Genomic DNA, 16867 nt, shown 5'->3' on the forward strand with positions numbered 1-16867 from the left:
GTCCCATTTTACAAATTCATTAATTTATAATTGCATACACTTATAGCCGTAGACTGGATTAATTATAAATTTTCTTACTACATACATAATGTACTTCTTAGTTATACGGGATCAACGCCTTCTTCTACGTCTCTTGGGAGCTGGTCCCCTATCATCATCCCAACGATCATCCCTCCTATCATCACGTCTGTCATCACGACCACGATCTCGGTCTCTCCAATTACCTTTATCGTCTCTGTCGTTTTCTCTTTGATTTCGTAAATTGGCATACGATTGCTCCGGTGTAGCAGATGCAGTTCGTGTATTCAAATTTGGATTATTTGGAAGATTTGGCTTGTTTGGTATGTTTGGTATGTTTGGCAATTTGCTATTCAAATTACTACTAGTAGTGGTATTATTCGTGGTGCCACCATTATTCATACTGACATTGTTGTTGCTACTGTTATTACTATTCAGCATATTATTCATCCCCATATTGGGCATTTTCGGCATACCTGGCATGTTTGATAATCCAGGCATTCCCATAAATCCAGGCATTCCCATCATAAATGGCATCGAGCCTCCTGCGGTACCACTATTACCTGTTGGATTGAAGGGAAACATTTTGTTAGCGTTGATTTCCTGTTGTAATCGTTCATGTTTTGCGCAGTAAGCTCTCCATGTTACTTCATCAAACCCATAATTAAAATAGTCCGACATATCGGCACCCGGCAATCTCCACGGTTTATCCTTTAGTTCATCAAGCGAAACTTCTGTAATCGGTATATCATTATACATACCCACCTTATCAATATTAATTCCATTTGGTGAAGTTGTGAAAACAGGCACTGTTTTGATTTGCACCATGCCCGATGGTGCTGCAGCTTCTTCGGCGTCATTCTTCTTATCCTCTTCATTGTTCTCTTCTTCGTCTTTCCTGGTTTCTAACAGCTCTGGTATTACCACTGGCGGTGGTTTATTCAGTGAACCAATGATAAATTCAACATCCGAATCGCTATCTGAATCGCTATCACTATCATCATTTGCATCACTTGATTTAGATTCACCTCCATCTTTGCTGCTCCCCACCTCCATTTCATCGTTCTTGGACTCATGTAAAGCTATTTCCTTCGATGATGGATTAATTGTATTCTCATCTGTTTTTATGGCATCAACATTGGGCTCAAGATTATTCGCCTCCTTCAAATCGATATTCTCTGTATCTGACCCATATAAAAACGCATCATCATCATCCATATTGTGTGTCCGTATGAATTGCTAATGCAAACGTATCACTTACAAAGACATCAACATAAGATTCACCACTAATCAAACATTTACATCAACAGGGAAAAAACATGCACCAAATTGAGAAACTGAAAAAGAAGAGGGCTAATGCAGATCACGTGCGTTCTTGGTTCTTTTAAAGCCCTAATTTCCTCTTTTGACACCCACGCTAAACAGTCACGCTGAGGCCAGATGGTTTTTCCTTTCGCTCTCTGTCTCTCAGCTCTCTTGAGGAGGGAGAGAAAGTATCAATAACTTTTCATCATCAAGGGAGTTTCAGAAGTCACTTACACTTGGATTTTTCAGGTTTTTTCAAAGTATACCAACAACCAACAAAATGTATGTACAGGGACATCACTACTAGATACATGAGATTCCATGATTGACGAGGACAGAGACATTGTGTGTCACTTAAACATTGAGGTACTGCCTACTAATGTAACAAGTATTGAATAAACTTAAAAATTATTAGACAAGATATGAAACCACTTCAAACACTCAATACAACCGTCACTGGAGTATATGCTAGCTTGCGTTGTATTCAATAGATGACACATGTAAAATTTGTCTATACTCTACACTTTTGCGATCTAATGAATAAACTCCATTTTGCTGAAACTCACATCCAAACAACTACATCAAAATAAAGTACTTTGCTTTGAACTTGCTGATCCTCATTTAATCGTATAGGAATCTATCTATCAATGCCTCTAGTTGGTAGAATTATGGAATACTAACATTATGTTCTTTTTATTTTTTAATAGGGCTAAGAGAACTAAGAAGGTAGGAATCACCGGTAAGTACGGTATCAGATACGGTTCTTCTTTAAGAAGACAATGTAAGAAGTTGGAAATCCAACAACACGCAAAGTACGATTGTTCTTTCTGTGGTAAGAAGACCGTCAGAAGAGATGCTACCGGTATCTGGACATGTAAGTCTTGTAAGAAGTCTGTTGCTGGTGGTGCTTACACTGTCTCCACTGCAGCTGCTGCAACTATCAGATCTACCATCAGACGTTTAAGAGAATTAGCTGAAGCTTAAATTTCTTGTTTGGGATTTTCTAAGTTTATAATAACCTCTATCTATCTAGTTTCTAAATAAATAGGAAATTTTCAGTAATTTTAATATCATGCGTCTGTATTTTGCTTATTTGATCTGCCATATTTGATAGCAACTCTGCAAAATTGTCCTTCGTTGAATGAACATTAATAAGAAAAGCATTTGAATTACAAATACAGGTACGGTTTTTTTTGTTTATTGTCTGGTGTGAGACTGCAAAGGCTGTGAAGAATACTAGGTGCTTAGTATCTGTCTATTGTTATAATATTCATATCCCCACGATGATTATTAGTTACAGGCACAACTATCTGCGGAGACTCAAATATACTTGATGGCAACCGACGATTCAGAAAAAGAAAAGGTGAAATTTGGTTTATGAACAAGTATATAAACAATGAGCTCTCAGTTCAGTCACATATATTCCACATATCTAAGATCTTGTCGCCAAACTCAAAGACACTTACTGAACTCAGCATCACTAGTACTTCTTTTATCTATCAACCCATGGGACTAAAACGTCCATTATATAGAGAAACTCGACTAAGTGATCTGAAATAATCTTTTGTTTAGCATAGTGTCCAGGTATTGGTGCAGTTAAATTGAAGATCTGTTTGGGAGTCTACACGGTGATGTATTTGGAGTTTGCATCTTGCTGTGAAAATGGCAAAATGGACTCCCTCTGTGCCGATATTGTGAAATACGCAATAATCGTGAGTTTGTATGTTCGGAAACATTGGTTTAGCAAATGAAATATCCTTCAAACATTCATCACGTAAGTCTACGCACATTCCTTCACTGAAAACTCATCATGAAATCTGTAACTATCGCTGTGAAATTGAACAATAGATCACTTGCTATGAGAAAGATAGTGAAAATACATTTAGAATTTCTTTTAGCATTAATCTGGTCCCTCCTTAATACCCTCCAGCGTTGTTGTTTTGTTTCCTCATAAATCCTTTGAAGGTAATATGGCGCTATTCGTAACTTGGCTGTATGCTATTATAGCATTGTAAACTCAGATTTGTGACACGCTTGATAAAGGTGGCGGTAGATAATAGGTATGCATTACTTGTCTAGAACATGGGGGAGATCCTGGTACTGCAAGAAACTGATTGGTGGAAGAAGCTAACACAGAAAGAGGATGACACATTTTATAGAGGTAACAATAGACGTTTGATTTTTCGGGCGATTATTTGGTAGCCCTGTTGGTGTAAACACATTTCAAGATGGGGGAGAAACTAAGCATTAGATTACATTAATGAACATAAAAACATATATATATAATCGAAGTATTGGAAATCTACCTACGAGATATGATGGTTAAGTTTTTTAATGGTAGTTCGAGCTAGTAAAGGGGCCCTGTGTTTAACTAAGTGGATCAATAGTGTATTTATATGAAAATGAAAGAAAGGCTCTGAATGAAGTGTCAAAACTCCAGTTAAAATACTATTGTCAAGGTCTCCAATGTATTTATAAGTAGTAGCACTTCTGGGAAACTATTTGATGAATAATAAAATATATATTAGTGTTTAGAGCGTTAAATACATTGTGATTAGAGTACCGCTAGTGGTAGAAAAAAAAAAAAGATTTGCTCTTAGAATTCCCTTATACTGGTGGTGTCACGATATAGAATATGAGGCAAGACAGATTCCAAGGAGAAAACCTGTTGTGATAAGCACCAGCCATCCCATTGTGAAACATAGGATCATATCGAATTGAAGTCAATAGCGTTTTATTAATTACAGCAGCAAACGAATAAAAACGTTTATGGCGAACCTTTCTATTATAGAAACATTAGATCAAGTCAAGAATTCACCAGCTGTTGAACTGGTTCTACGAGGGCATGGCTCAAAAATAACAGCACTGTGTCTATACAAGCGCTTTGGTGCCATTGAAGGTGTACCATGTACGAAGTTCTGTCACATTGCAACCTTTAAGAAACAAAAAATAGCAGTTTATTATTCACCCAAGTAGGACTCAACAGAAGTTACAAAACAAAAAAAGGAATGGTGGAAATCCAAGAGACACAGAGAATGTAAACATGCGGAAACCAGAATTTTACATTGCCCTAGTAAGAATTTCACTACCTGGAAAAGTTAAGAGAGCAACAAAAAAAAATGCTTCAGTGGTTTTACTATTGGTAAATAGCCAAAAAAAAGCAAAAAAGAAAGTAGTGCATGCGGGGTTTGAACCCGCGACCATCGCGTTTCTGAAACGGTTAAGTAACGTAGATATAGACGTTATAATACAACTATAAGCACGATGCTCTAAACCTCTGAGCTAATGCACTTCTTATGAACGTTTTCCGCGCTCACCCGGTTAGATGCGCTGATTCCTTTATTACGTAATTAAACTAATTTTACGATACAATGAAATACCAATACTCTAACTACCATTAAAGGACAGGTAAATAGAGGAAAACCAGTCTACTAAATAGAGATTGCTATTCAGACGCTTCTTCGCTGCTTGAATTACACCTTATTCTCATAGGTAGTTTACACTGTTTTTATTAAACCTTTTCAGGGTATTTGCATGCAGTGAGAGATAAACTCTCTGGAACATAATGATCCATCATGAGAACCAAAAACTTTGCCGTAAGTAAATTTAGTAGGAATCTATCCTTATTATACTGTTTCTGTATGTTATTATTTATCAAGATGAGTATTGTTTATTGTATTCCTTTTCCTTATAGTCATACATTCATCCACTATGATAGTTTTGCTTTAGAATTTAGGGAATGTAAATCATGTCAACACTTGCCTTTATAGCAGTATTATTGTGGAAGAGTCATATAAACACTCGTAATGGAGAGTGATCCCAATGTAGAATATATTTCTAAATGAGAAAAAAATGGGAACCATGCACTCACTTCGTAAATTATGATGTGTTTCTTTCCAAAAATTTCTAGTCACATTAGTTCTCTTTCGTCATAAATCTTGAAGTAGAAATTTAAGCAACCTCTTTATTTCAACGCTTTTTCAATACAAGGTGTTGAATACTGTTCGTGAGCTGAAGTTAGGCTAGGTCTATTAACTTCCCATGGATTATTATCCAAAATGCTTTCTAGTCGTATAGTGTGATATGATGACAAAACTGTGTTTAGTCGGTCGGTATTAACCAGAGCACGTTCCTGTTCAACCGATCGCTCGAATGTAGGTCTTTTCATTTGATGTACTTGTAATTTATATTTTTGCCCGCTACTTATAATCTCAAGGCTTTTAGGTTTTTTAGTTTCATTTCATTTCCAAACCTATATTAATCCGGAGCCAATATTTGTCATATGTGGCATTTTTTGTTATTCGTATTTTATGCACCATTTCTTTTGCAGATGCCTAGGTACCCGGTTTTCAAAACTAAACAAAATCTAAAACATAAAAAGTATGATCAAGAATATACGCTTTAACATTCTCACTTTTCAGCTGGTTGATTTAATGAGGTACTTATAGAATATACAAGTTCTGATATAGTCCTTTTGTATTCTATGGCATCTCAGAAATAAAAGCATCTACATACGCCGATAATCTTAGTGATAAAAGGCTGGGTTTTCAGGAAGCAGTTGTTGAGCTGAATATGTATGGAAATCTTAAACAGGTAAAAATATAAAAAGCACGAAATTATCCAATCTAGGATATGGCCATTTATGCTGCCACTTATCCGGAATAAGAAATGAATGAATCGAAAATGGTAAGCTCATGAGGAGTCTTCCATTCGTAAAAACATCTATTAACCTACATGCAATTTGCTGTTCAAACTACAGTCTTACCAAATAAAAACCTATACTGGGAGTAAGAAAACCTGTGTGATAAAAAAAAAAGTCATTCCACATCGGAATAATCAATCAGTGTTTTGTTTATTCTAATCCATCTCTATGTATTCAAGTTCAATCCATATAACATTGGATGTCATGTTTATTAAGCACTTAAATGAACTTGACTTGCAACTTTCAAGATTTTTAGCATACCGAAAGGCAAATTACATTGGCTAGTATGGGAAATAATACGACGGCATAGGAAGTTTTGCATAGTATCAGCTACAAGGCAATCGCCTGAACAAAACACTCCTAGTAGTAAACTATTGTCTTCAAGGTCTATTCTTGGTAGGGACAATCCCGGGTTTTCGGAAACCGGGAGCCCATAATAGCACAAGCATTGACTCCACAAGCACTCTCTACAGGATGAGATCGATACACGCGTACTTTGAAATTCTACCAACGAAACGGGATGAGGTGGAAAAAAAAGACAAACCGGCTCAATCGCTTATTTTTTGGGGCAAGCTCTCGGTTATTTGCCGATATATGCGACACTATATAAAATTTGAGATGAAACATGGAGAACCTTAAAATAAGTGTGAAAACTGGGATGGCGCTGTTCAATTTGAGACTAATGAACGTTTTAGGCTAACTGCAACAGTTTTCTGTAACCTTAAAATAGATATCGTCACAGAAGGCAATGAAGAAGTCTCAGATAAGGGCGAATCTTCTCAATGAGAACAGTGTATTTCCTCAACAGTCAAACGTGGAGACGCCACCAGGGAATAGTTCGTATACGCAAAACTGTGTATATTCTCAACAAGATCACCCATCTGGACGACAGCATTATAATCAGCCACAGCCAATGAGATATGTTAACCATCCGCTTGCACAGAACTCCTTTCAAGAGGCTTATTATCAGCCAAATCAACCAATACAGGCGCATCGTAAACAAAGACAGTCTTCTCGTCAACATCAGCAGCCTCCACCTCATCATCAAGTGCAGCCTCAACCACAACAACCGCCCCTACAAGCACAACCACCACAACATATATATAATACTGGGTACCACCAGGGGCAGTCACAGGGACCATCGTATGTACAACCACAGGTGCAGCCTTCTATAGTGCCACATTCGGCACATTCTTCAGAAGCGACTCAACAATCTGCGTATCATCATTCTTATCAATCCCAGCAATCACACTTGCAACCACAGCCTCAGATACACAGAGGGTCACACAGGTCTCATGAGGTCTTTCCTGTGAGTGACGAACAACCTTATTATCAGGAACAAAGGGGTTCCTATAGTGGTCCATACCAAAGCCATCCACACAATAGACGTTCTGATATTCATGAATATTACGATGAACCTGCACTGGAACCAGTGCAGCCGACACCGCAGCCGCCTATACCTGTTGCGCCTATGATACCACCTATTCAAAATGGTGGCAGAATTCCATCCGAATCGCATTCACGTCCGTTGCGTGCAAAGGATCAGGTGTTTACAATAGATTCTGATGAGGAAGACGATAAGGTACACAAGTCCAAATCCAAAGCTGAAGTGGACAAGATCCAATTACTTGAAGAGAAAATTCAACGGCTAGAACGTGTACTTGCATTACAAGAGTTAACCAGCAAGAAAAGTTCTAATAATATTAATCATGATGCTGCTGAGAGTAGCAACAACGACAACAACAACAACAACAACATGAAAGGCGATGAGGTGGGAAAAGAGGCATTTGTTTCTTCCAGTCAATATGTTGAAAATAGCAAAGGAAGCAGTATAAATGGACTCGAGAAGCTGAGTGGCCCACCGTTGCCCCCTCCTCCGCCACCGGAGAAAAGGTCATTATCAAGTAGTCCAAAGGCCAATCTGTTTACAACTGAGAATAGCCGTGTCGACTCTCATTTTGATGCTTCAATGAGAATGAGTGCGAGCTCATTGATACCAACAGACAAATCAATCTCCGATCAATCTGTAGGGGACGAAGGAGATTTGGAAGCAGAATATAACAATGATGACGACAATGATGAACCGCCACCATCATATGAAGAGCTTGAAAAATCCGGTTCTTTGACCTATTCGCAGTCGATTTATCGGACCGGATTTGAGAAGGCAGGATACCAAATGGACCATGTAGCGACTCCATTAACACCGAAGGATAAAAGCAAGCCGAGGGATGAATCCGATGAAGTGGATAAAGTTGATGATGAAACAATGAAGTTTTCAACAAGGTTGATGTCTAAGAGGAAGATTCCTAGTCAAATTACGGATGACATGTTTGAAAAGGCAGCACTGAGAATATCCAGCCAGAAAGATAGCAGTGATATTAACAATAAACACGAAGACAAAGTGCCTGCTCCAAGAGTGAAAACAGAGAAAACAATTCAAACCCCCATCAAAATGACAATTCAGGAACCCACTCAAGAGCCGATATTAACAAAGACCGAGGAATCCGTGAGGTCCAAAGCTAGATCAGCGACTAAGCCGATTGAACCGTCCAACTTCATCAAGTATTCTACGCCATCATCATATGAGACTTTATCAAACGGCGTTATCCAGCCCATTCTACCATCTAAATGTAGCGATTCTGTGGAAACAAGTATAAGTGCGTTTAGAAGAACAAGAGAGAAAGCTTTAGCAGATTATAAACAATTTACACCGTCTATTCAATTTAACTGGGCTATCTTACTACTTGAGACCCTAAGTAAATCGGAAGTCATCTCACAAATGACAATTGATGGTAAGATCAGGAAGAACCCTCTACCATTTAAGAAATTGAAGAAACAAAGGTTAATGTTTTTATCAACAGCAATCAAGGTGTTGGAGAAATTGATTCAGGTTGCACCAAATGATACAAGGGCAAGGTTGTATCTAGGAGATATCTATAGCGGAGGTATCCATCCCGGTTTAGTTGAAAGAGACGAAAGAATTGGATATGAATTATTTTTCGAATCTGCAATGCAGCAGAACGATCCTGTTGCCTGTTATCGTATAGCATGTTGTTTAGAAAGTGGGGTTGGATGCAAACAAGATATACCAAAAAGTATACTATTCTTTGAGAAAGGTGCAACACTAGGTGATCCATCCAGTATGTGTCAGCTGGGTATGATGCACTTTGCCGGGGTCAATGGATGTATTCAAGATGTCTCATTGAGTATCTCCTATCATAAACAAGCCTATGAAACATTAAGATCCAAGAGTGTGATGGGTAGCGACCCACTTATATCAACGAGGTCGTTTCAAGATGCTAGAGGGGCGTTGTATACGTTAGCCAAATTGCACCAAACTGATTCTAAGATATTATGTTTAAGTGATAGATCGGATCCAAAAACACTCAAAACGATCCAAGAGCTAAAGGATTGTAACGCATGGTGTAACAAGGGTAAAGCATTGAAGTATTATTTGGAGGCAGCAAAATTAGGGCATAATGAGAGTCAAGCGTGTCTTGGGTACTATTATTCGCAGGGTTTTTTCCCCACACATTCTTTCAAATCAGACAAGGAATCAAATGAAGGTATAATGGATCCTATTGACGCAAGGAAGTCCATCTATTGGTTCAGTAAGGCGGCCGCTGACGGACACACCTATGCAGCATTGGGATTAGCAAGGTGGTACGGAGCGGGAGCCGTTGATAGCGATGGAAGAGTCATCTTAAAGAGGGACGAACAACAGGCGTTTCTTTGGGGAAGGAAGGCTGCCGATGGAGGGGAATTGGTGGAGGCCGAGTTTATGATTGGCGTTTGTTTTGAACAAGGGTATGGTGTTGAGAAGAACCTCGTTATGGCTGCCAATTACTACGAGCGCAGTGCCATGAAGGGATACAAGAAGGCCATTGCCAAATTAAAGGCACTCAGATGACGTACAGGGTTATAAAGTTGTTCAGAGGAGCATCTAAAGTAGCTTACCTTTTTGAGCCAAAAGAATGTATAAGTGATTTTGTAAATGCTTCAATAAATGAATCAAGAAATAAATGAATAGATAAATATGTAGTTAGATATTTAAGTTATCAATAAATAGCTAAATAAATATAAAATAATCGTAAGATTGAATAAGGTGTAAGTTTATTGGTGTTATCCTCTCTTTACTTATATGTAAAGGGTGAAATGGAAAACGTGTCCATATGTACTATATATAAGATAGAGCATAATGTATTAGAGCCAATTCAGCGCAGCTTTGTCTAATGTTTTTTTTTTCCAGTTTTGTTCAGTGTTTTTATTCGGTTTTTTTGTTTAGAATTTGTCTCTTTCAAGCTAAAAAAGGAGGTTGTTGTGTTTCACCTCTATGGGTTAGCCTTGACAAAGTCGACACCCTTTTGGATGTTCTTCTTCAAGGTTTCCTTAGCAGTAGCAACCATTTCTTCTTCAGCAGTAGATAAGACGCCCAATGGGTGGACTTCTTGGACACCTTCTGGACCAAGGGTGACTCTGGAGGAGAAGAATTCGACACCTTCGGACTTGAACAATGGAGAGTCAATAAAGGTTGGTTCGACAATGTCAACTTCACCAGCCAAACCCTTCAAGACGGAGGAGGCCATTCTTGCACCGGCTTGGGCCATGGACAAGGTAGCGGAACCTGCACCGTCCTTGGCCTTGACAACCTCATCACCACCGAATTGGATTCTGTGGACCAATGCTTCATAGGTTTCCTTTGGCAAGTCCTTGTGTTTGGTTTGGGAGATTAAAGGAACAATGGTGACACCAGAGTGGCCACCAACAACAGTGACGGTTTCGGTGGTTGGGTCGGTGTTGACGACTTCACTCAAGAATCTCGAGGATCTCAAAACGTCCAAAGTGGTGACACCAAACAACTTCTTTGGGTTGTAGACGCCCTTTGATTTCAAAACCTCAGCAACAATTGGGACAGTTGAGTTGACAGGGTTTGAAATGATCAACAAGACGGCGTTTGGACAGTGGTCTGCAGCAGCCTTTGCCAAGTCTCTGACAATCGATGCATTGGTGTTGAAGAGATCGTCTCTAGTCATACCTGGTTTTCTTGGAACACCAGCTGGAATAAGAACAACATCGGAGCCGGTCAAGGCGTCCTTCAAACCATTGTTTTCTGGACCATAGCCCTTGACAACGGAGTTGGTTGGAATGTGGGACAAGTCAGTGGCAACACCAGCACCCAATCTCAAGTCGTACAAGGATAAGTTGGTGACCTTGTGGTTCAACTTCATCAAAAGAGATAGTGGTTGGCCAATACCACCTGCAGCACCTAAAACGGTGACCTTGTAAGCGGAAGCAGCAGAGGAGGAGAATTGTCTAGCAGAGATTCTGGAGAACATTGTTATCAGCTTGATTAAAGACTAATTACTTAAAGAGAGGAAATAGTCAGATCAAAAAGGTGGAAACCAACATTTCAACAGTTCATTTTCAGTAATTACTTGTCTGTTAAACGTCATTATGGCCAATCTCCCTCTTTTATAGATGCTCGCCAATGGGTTCTCCCATGTCGAGAACTAGAGATTCATGACCAACGCGGGAATGCGCTATATTCCACTAAATTTCCCCCCCCCCCCCCCTTGATATTAAGGGCGAGAGAGATTTGGCAACAGAGAGGGACCACGAAGGGGGAGGCGTCCAACAGAGATTGAGCGAAAATGGGTTGCCCGAAGTCGTGTCCGAGTTATTTATTACTTGTACATTGTACCACCATAAGGTATAACAGATACTGGTTTTGTTATCAGCACTTTAGACACAACCATTAGACACAACCATTAGACACAACCATTAGACACAGCCATTAGACACAGCCATTAGAGGTTATAGTGTTACGATAGTCCCTACATTTATTGTTATTATTATTGTTATTACTGTTGTTACCAATATTATTTAGAGAGGAGCACACTGTATGGAAAGAAATCGTGAGTGTTTTTAAGAGAGATGAACACGAGTATCCACTATAGAGAGCCGTGTGCCACCACACGGCTCCTCAATGAACGTGTGGCGACAGTGGCTGCGTTGGCAGGGGTCGACGATGTGTGTGTCCATTTGAGCAGTGCCTGCCGTCCACAAGACGAAGATACAGTGAGCACCAACAGTACTGCTGCTACTGCTACTGCTACTGCTACTGCTGCTGCTACTGCTGCTGCTAGCAGTGACGGTTATTGGAACAATGAAGGTGAAGTAGACGACACGTTAAAGACGCTGTTAGAGGAGAAGGCTCAAATCATGGGGCAAATCAAGACATTACATTGTAATAGGGCGAAACGTGTCAGGGAGAGAGTTTTGCAAATTGTGCAAACATTTGATTCGAGCGTGTCCAAAGAGGCAATTATGGGTGTGCGGAGCGACGCGACGCTTGGTGGAGTGGGAGGAGATGGGATTGAAGATGTTGGAGAAGTTGAAGAGATTGTCGGGAGAGTCAGAGACGATGTAGTGGATGTTGTTGGACATTGGGAGGAAGGAGGTGAGGTCAGTGAGGATGGGGTGCGGAAGTTTGGGTTGTTTGTGGAGTTGCAGATGCAGATACAGTTGTTGATAAGTTTGGAGGAGGAGTTGACAAAAGAGAGAGAGGAGGTAGAAGGAGAAGGAGAAGTAGAAGGAGCAGAATACCCACAGGGAATTGGAAATACACCCAAATTGGAAGGCCCGGGGGGCACGTTTTGGGCAATTGATGCAATTCTGACACATTTCTCCAAACAGTTTGTGTTTCATTTCCAGGGAGAGGGAGAGACCAATAGGCTCGACAAGCCCGAATTTGCCCTAAATTATGTTTTACTATACCTTCGAAACAAGCTGTCATTGGCCAAGTCAGTATTTGCCCACTCATTTGCAACAGTAGTGGCACACTATGGGGGGATCCATGGAAGTTTCTCCACGTGGTTTATTAAATCAATTCTACGTTTGTTGACCAACAAGTTTGGTTTGGAAGTCAACAACCTTGTTTTGCATAGTAACCATCATTTGTTATCCCATCTAGTATTGGAATTGAAGAAGTTTGATTGGGCTCTAAAGAACGAATTCAACTATATTCCGCATGCGGGAGAAGAATGGAATGGGTTAACCAATGATTTGATACTATGTCATACCAAAGTTTGGAATGTCTGGCTACAAAGTGAAAAGGATTTTGTTAATGGACGGTTTGACGAAATCATCAATATGGACGATGCTTGGCAATTGGATTATGATATTGTTGAAAATGGATACACCAAACCAACAAAGAGTTCAATCAATTTGGTCAATTTACTTAAAAGTATAACTTTTAATTACCAATCTCTACCATTGAAATTTCAATTGAAATTTCTAAGCGAGGTTCAACTCAAATTACTTAATTTCTATTTCGACACTCTCAAGAAAGGATATTATGCTTTGAAACATATCAAGACAGTCCAAGTTGATGGGGTTTCTACATTGGAACGCATCTGCCGAGTATGGTGTTCCTCCAACTACATTATAGAAACATTGGATAAATGGGGGGACGAGTTGATTTTCATTGAATTGTGGCAGTCTTTAAACAATAGAGAGGATGATTTCAAAAGTACTTTTTTCGATTCAGTCATTAATGGATACAGGTTGGAAATCGTTAATAAAATCCCAAAACTAATCACTAATTACTTTGACGTGCAGTTCAACAGAATCATGAAGGACTATTTCCAAGAAAATGCAGATTGGATCAACGTCATGGGTAATAGCTTGTCAGTGTCGACGTCAGTGTCATCTGCCCTTGATTTCATAGTGGCAACATTGGCCAAAGATTTGCAGTTCCTTCAAAGGACGGTGTCCACACAGACATACGAGGCCTGGAAACTCCTTGTATCGGAGAGACTCGCCAACTACATTGAGAGAAATATCATTATGGCAAACACCTTCTCCATAGACGGCGCACTCAAGTTGCAGTCCCATGTCGAACAAATATACCACTCTCTAAATCTTCCTCGCTGCTACCTCTCACATGGGAAATTGATGGCGTCCATCGAAGTCCTCAAAGGCAACCACCCCTCGTATCCTTTGAACGAAATGACCGTCTCCATGCTTGTCAACAGACGTGGTTGACTTGTATTGTACCGTACACACAGCTCCTCTTAAAAACAATGTCAATTCCGTATCCCGTGTCTGTATAGATAATTTTTTTTGCTTTTTTTTTATGTACACGCGGAAATCTAGAGAATGGGGAAATCGCCCTCTGTTGTGTGGAGGTGAAAAATGGTGAAGGAGATACAAGAAGAGACGCTGGACGAAGATCTGTGGAACCATAACATAAACATAGGAAGAAACATTTTGTTTTTTTCTCTTTCTTTCCCCTCCTCCTATAGTTGTTTGTTCATTCTCTTCTCCTTTACAGAAAGTTTCCTTCATAGGGCCATTGTATACCTTTCTTCTGTAATGACTGTGAGTATGCCTCCAACAAACGTGAATATGAACACCGTCCCACTTTCTCCTGCTGAAAGCGCAAATGGCCATTTGGAGTGTAAGGCTATGGCCACAGCCACAGTCGGGGATGTCAGTGGAAGCGGGCGTGGAAATGAAGACATAAGTGGAGATGGAAGTATAAGTGGAGATGGAAATATACATGGAGTTGGAAGTATAAGTGGGAATGGAAGTATACATGGAGTTGAAAATACAAGTGGAGATGGAAATATAAGTGGAAATGGAAGTATAAGTGGAAATGGAAGTATACATGGAGTTGAAAATACAAGTGCAAACCCTGCCACAACTCCAGCGGTAAAGAAAAGGAAAGTAACAAACGAATTGGCACAACTTCTAACGTCTGCTGAATGGTATACACAGACGTTCCGTGGATCTCGAGTACGTGAGTCCAGCTTGAAATTTCAGAAGCAAAAGGACTTGAAGATCCAGGAAATGATCAGAGGAGATAAGGAGGTAACGATGACTACCCATACATTGGAAACACCGGAGGAGATAGCCGAAAAGGAACGTATACGTAAAGAACGGGCGGAAAAGATGAAGGCCAAAGCTGAAGAAAGAAAGAAAGAGAAGGAGTTGAAACGTTTAAAGGCTCTCGAGAGAAAGAGGTTGATTGAACAGGGTGTCATAAAGCCCCATAGGGTGAAATCGAAATCAAAACAGGATGCCGTTGGCGAAATAAACCTGGATCCAAATGAACTGAAATCCTCTAAGAACTATTATGGTGGTGGACATCTGGCTGAATTATTAAAGGCTTCATCGTACTATACCAATCTGGGATCGCAGTTTGATGGCTCGAGAAGGAAAGTTAGACCAGTGGAAAGACTGAATGAGGATAAAGAATACTTGAATGAGCTTAACAGAAAGTCCAAGGGAAAACGGCTACTGAAAAACAAAGCTGCAGACCACCCAAAGTTGAAGAGATTGAAGACCGTGGACAATACAACAATGAGGAGACACACCAAAAAAGTGGCTAACATAAAAGCAGAGGAAGGGGAAAAAGAAGAAGTAGACAAACTAGAGAAGGAGACAAAAGAAGAGGAAGAGACACGAGACGAAGTGACACAGCGAGAACCAGAACCTATCTGGTTCATAAACTTAAACGAAAACAAAAATGACATCGAAATCAACGATACACGGTCATTCTTTCAATCGTTTGTCTACGACAAACAAAATGATAGTCAGATCCCATCCGATATTGTTTCTGCTGCAGACCTGGTGAAGCGTAGGATAAAGACGTATAGAACTGATCATGAAGTTTATAAATTACAAAGAGTTCAGCTACACTTCCCCTTTTCCGAATACAAGGAAGACTACATTCTAGCATTACCGAAGGATGAACTTCAATTCAACCCATTTGACGAAATTGGCAAAAATATGGAAATTTTAAGTACACAGTTTTTCCCGCCCGATGAGAGCGTCAAAGTTGTGAATTTACAGGATCCCGAAAATTGTATTGTTGGAAAATACATTAAAGCCTTCGATGATAATGACTTGGATTTATTATTGAAATGTATTGATGAGTTCAATAATTTAATTGATGAATTGAGGAATAATGGGAAGATCCTCGACCATGTAATCAACAAGAAGGCTTTTTCAATTTGCGTCATCTACGAATTATTAAACCAGTGTTATTTGAGGAGAGTTCTACCTGATTCGAAGAAATTGAGTAATTACAAGGCCTTTTCCAATGAGGTTTATGGTGAATTAATGCCAGCTTTTTTGTCATCTGTTTACAGGGCATGCAATTTGAATTCCAGGAGTTGCTTTATTGATTTAGGATCTGGTGTTGGTAATTGTGTTATCCAAGCGTCACTTGAGTTTGGATGTGAGAGCTACGGAGTTGAAATAGTGGAGCATGCATCGAGATTAGGTGATTTGCAATTGGCCGAGTTCAACAACAGATGTCGAGTGTTGGGCTTGAATCCAGGAATAACTAAGCTATTCTCCCAACAATCGTTTATTGATAATCCGCCTGTGAAGGCAGTGGTGGATAGGTGTGATGTTATTCTTTGTAACAACTATCTATTTGATGCCAACTTGAACAAAAAGGTGATTGATTTATTCCAGGATTTGAAAGTTGGCTGTAAAATCATCAGTTTGAAACCAATAGTTCCAGCCGGCCATCGTTTGGATGGTAATAACATCAACTCCATTCTCAACAAGATGAAGACGTCCAAATTTATCTATGAGGAAAACTCTGTCTCGTGGACATCCAAGGGCGGCTTTTACTATATCACCGAGGTGATGGATACCATGGACGAGGCCTTGTTCCGGATCCGGGCAACTCGTAGCAGGAGAGAGGACTCTATTGACGAACGCACTCGTAGCAACACCCCATTGAATGCGTTTACAAACAACGTGTGAGGGCTGGATACAGGTATGTGCAGTACCACTTGATGATACACACGTACATACATACAT

At 39.8% G+C, this 16867-nt stretch overlaps 6 protein-coding genes and 1 non-coding gene across 7 annotated transcripts; 4 read left to right on the top strand and 3 right to left on the bottom strand.

Annotated features, from left to right (window-relative positions):
• Window positions 1–111: 111 nt before the first annotated feature.
• On the bottom strand, window positions 112–1236 carry C5L36_0E04310 (uncharacterized protein; the record flags this gene model as incomplete). Its single annotated transcript, XM_029467992.1, has 1 exon — window positions 112–1236. One exon carries the CDS (start codon window positions 1234–1236, stop codon window positions 112–114), a length of 1125 nt encoding a protein of 374 aa, XP_029323852.1.
• Window positions 1237–1603: 367 nt separating this feature from the next.
• On the top strand, window positions 1604–2307 carry C5L36_0E04320 (uncharacterized protein; the record flags this gene model as incomplete). The annotated part of the gene is made up of 2 exons (XM_029467993.1): window positions 1604–1605; window positions 2031–2307. Coding segments are annotated over 2 exons (279 nt in total).
• A 2189-nt stretch (window positions 2308–4496) lies between these two features.
• On the bottom strand, window positions 4497–4615 carry C5L36_0Etrna9I. The gene is made up of 2 exons: window positions 4577–4615; window positions 4497–4533 (listed from the first exon to the last, which is right to left on the bottom strand). It is a non-coding gene; the product is annotated as a tRNA-Ile (tRNA).
• Window positions 4616–6773: 2158 nt separating this feature from the next.
• On the top strand, window positions 6774–9935 carry C5L36_0E04330 (uncharacterized protein; the record flags this gene model as incomplete). Its single annotated transcript, XM_029467994.1, has 1 exon — window positions 6774–9935. The coding sequence occupies one exon, from the start codon at window positions 6774–6776 to the stop codon at window positions 9933–9935; it is 3162 nt and encodes a 1053-aa protein (XP_029323854.1).
• Window positions 9936–10356: 421 nt separating this feature from the next.
• C5L36_0E04340 (uncharacterized protein) lies at window positions 10357–11361 on the bottom strand (the record flags this gene model as incomplete). The annotated part of the gene is made up of 1 exon (XM_029467995.1): window positions 10357–11361. One exon carries the CDS (start codon window positions 11359–11361, stop codon window positions 10357–10359), a length of 1005 nt encoding a protein of 334 aa, XP_029323855.1.
• Window positions 11362–11959: 598 nt separating this feature from the next.
• On the top strand, window positions 11960–14071 carry C5L36_0E04350 (uncharacterized protein; the record flags this gene model as incomplete). The annotated part of the gene is made up of 1 exon (XM_029467996.1): window positions 11960–14071. One exon carries the CDS (start codon window positions 11960–11962, stop codon window positions 14069–14071), a length of 2112 nt encoding a protein of 703 aa, XP_029323856.1.
• A 150-nt stretch (window positions 14072–14221) lies between these two features.
• Window positions 14222–16810, top strand: C5L36_0E04360 (uncharacterized protein; the record flags this gene model as incomplete). The annotated part of the gene is made up of 1 exon (XM_029467997.1): window positions 14222–16810. The coding sequence occupies one exon, from the start codon at window positions 14222–14224 to the stop codon at window positions 16808–16810; it is 2589 nt and encodes an 862-aa protein (XP_029323857.1).
• Window positions 16811–16867: the final 57 nt, after the last annotated feature.

The sequence above is a fragment of the Pichia kudriavzevii genome, chromosome 5, assembly GCF_003054445.1.
Source record: "Pichia kudriavzevii chromosome 5, complete sequence".
Taxonomy (NCBI): domain Eukaryota; kingdom Fungi; phylum Ascomycota; class Pichiomycetes; order Pichiales; family Pichiaceae; genus Pichia; species Pichia kudriavzevii.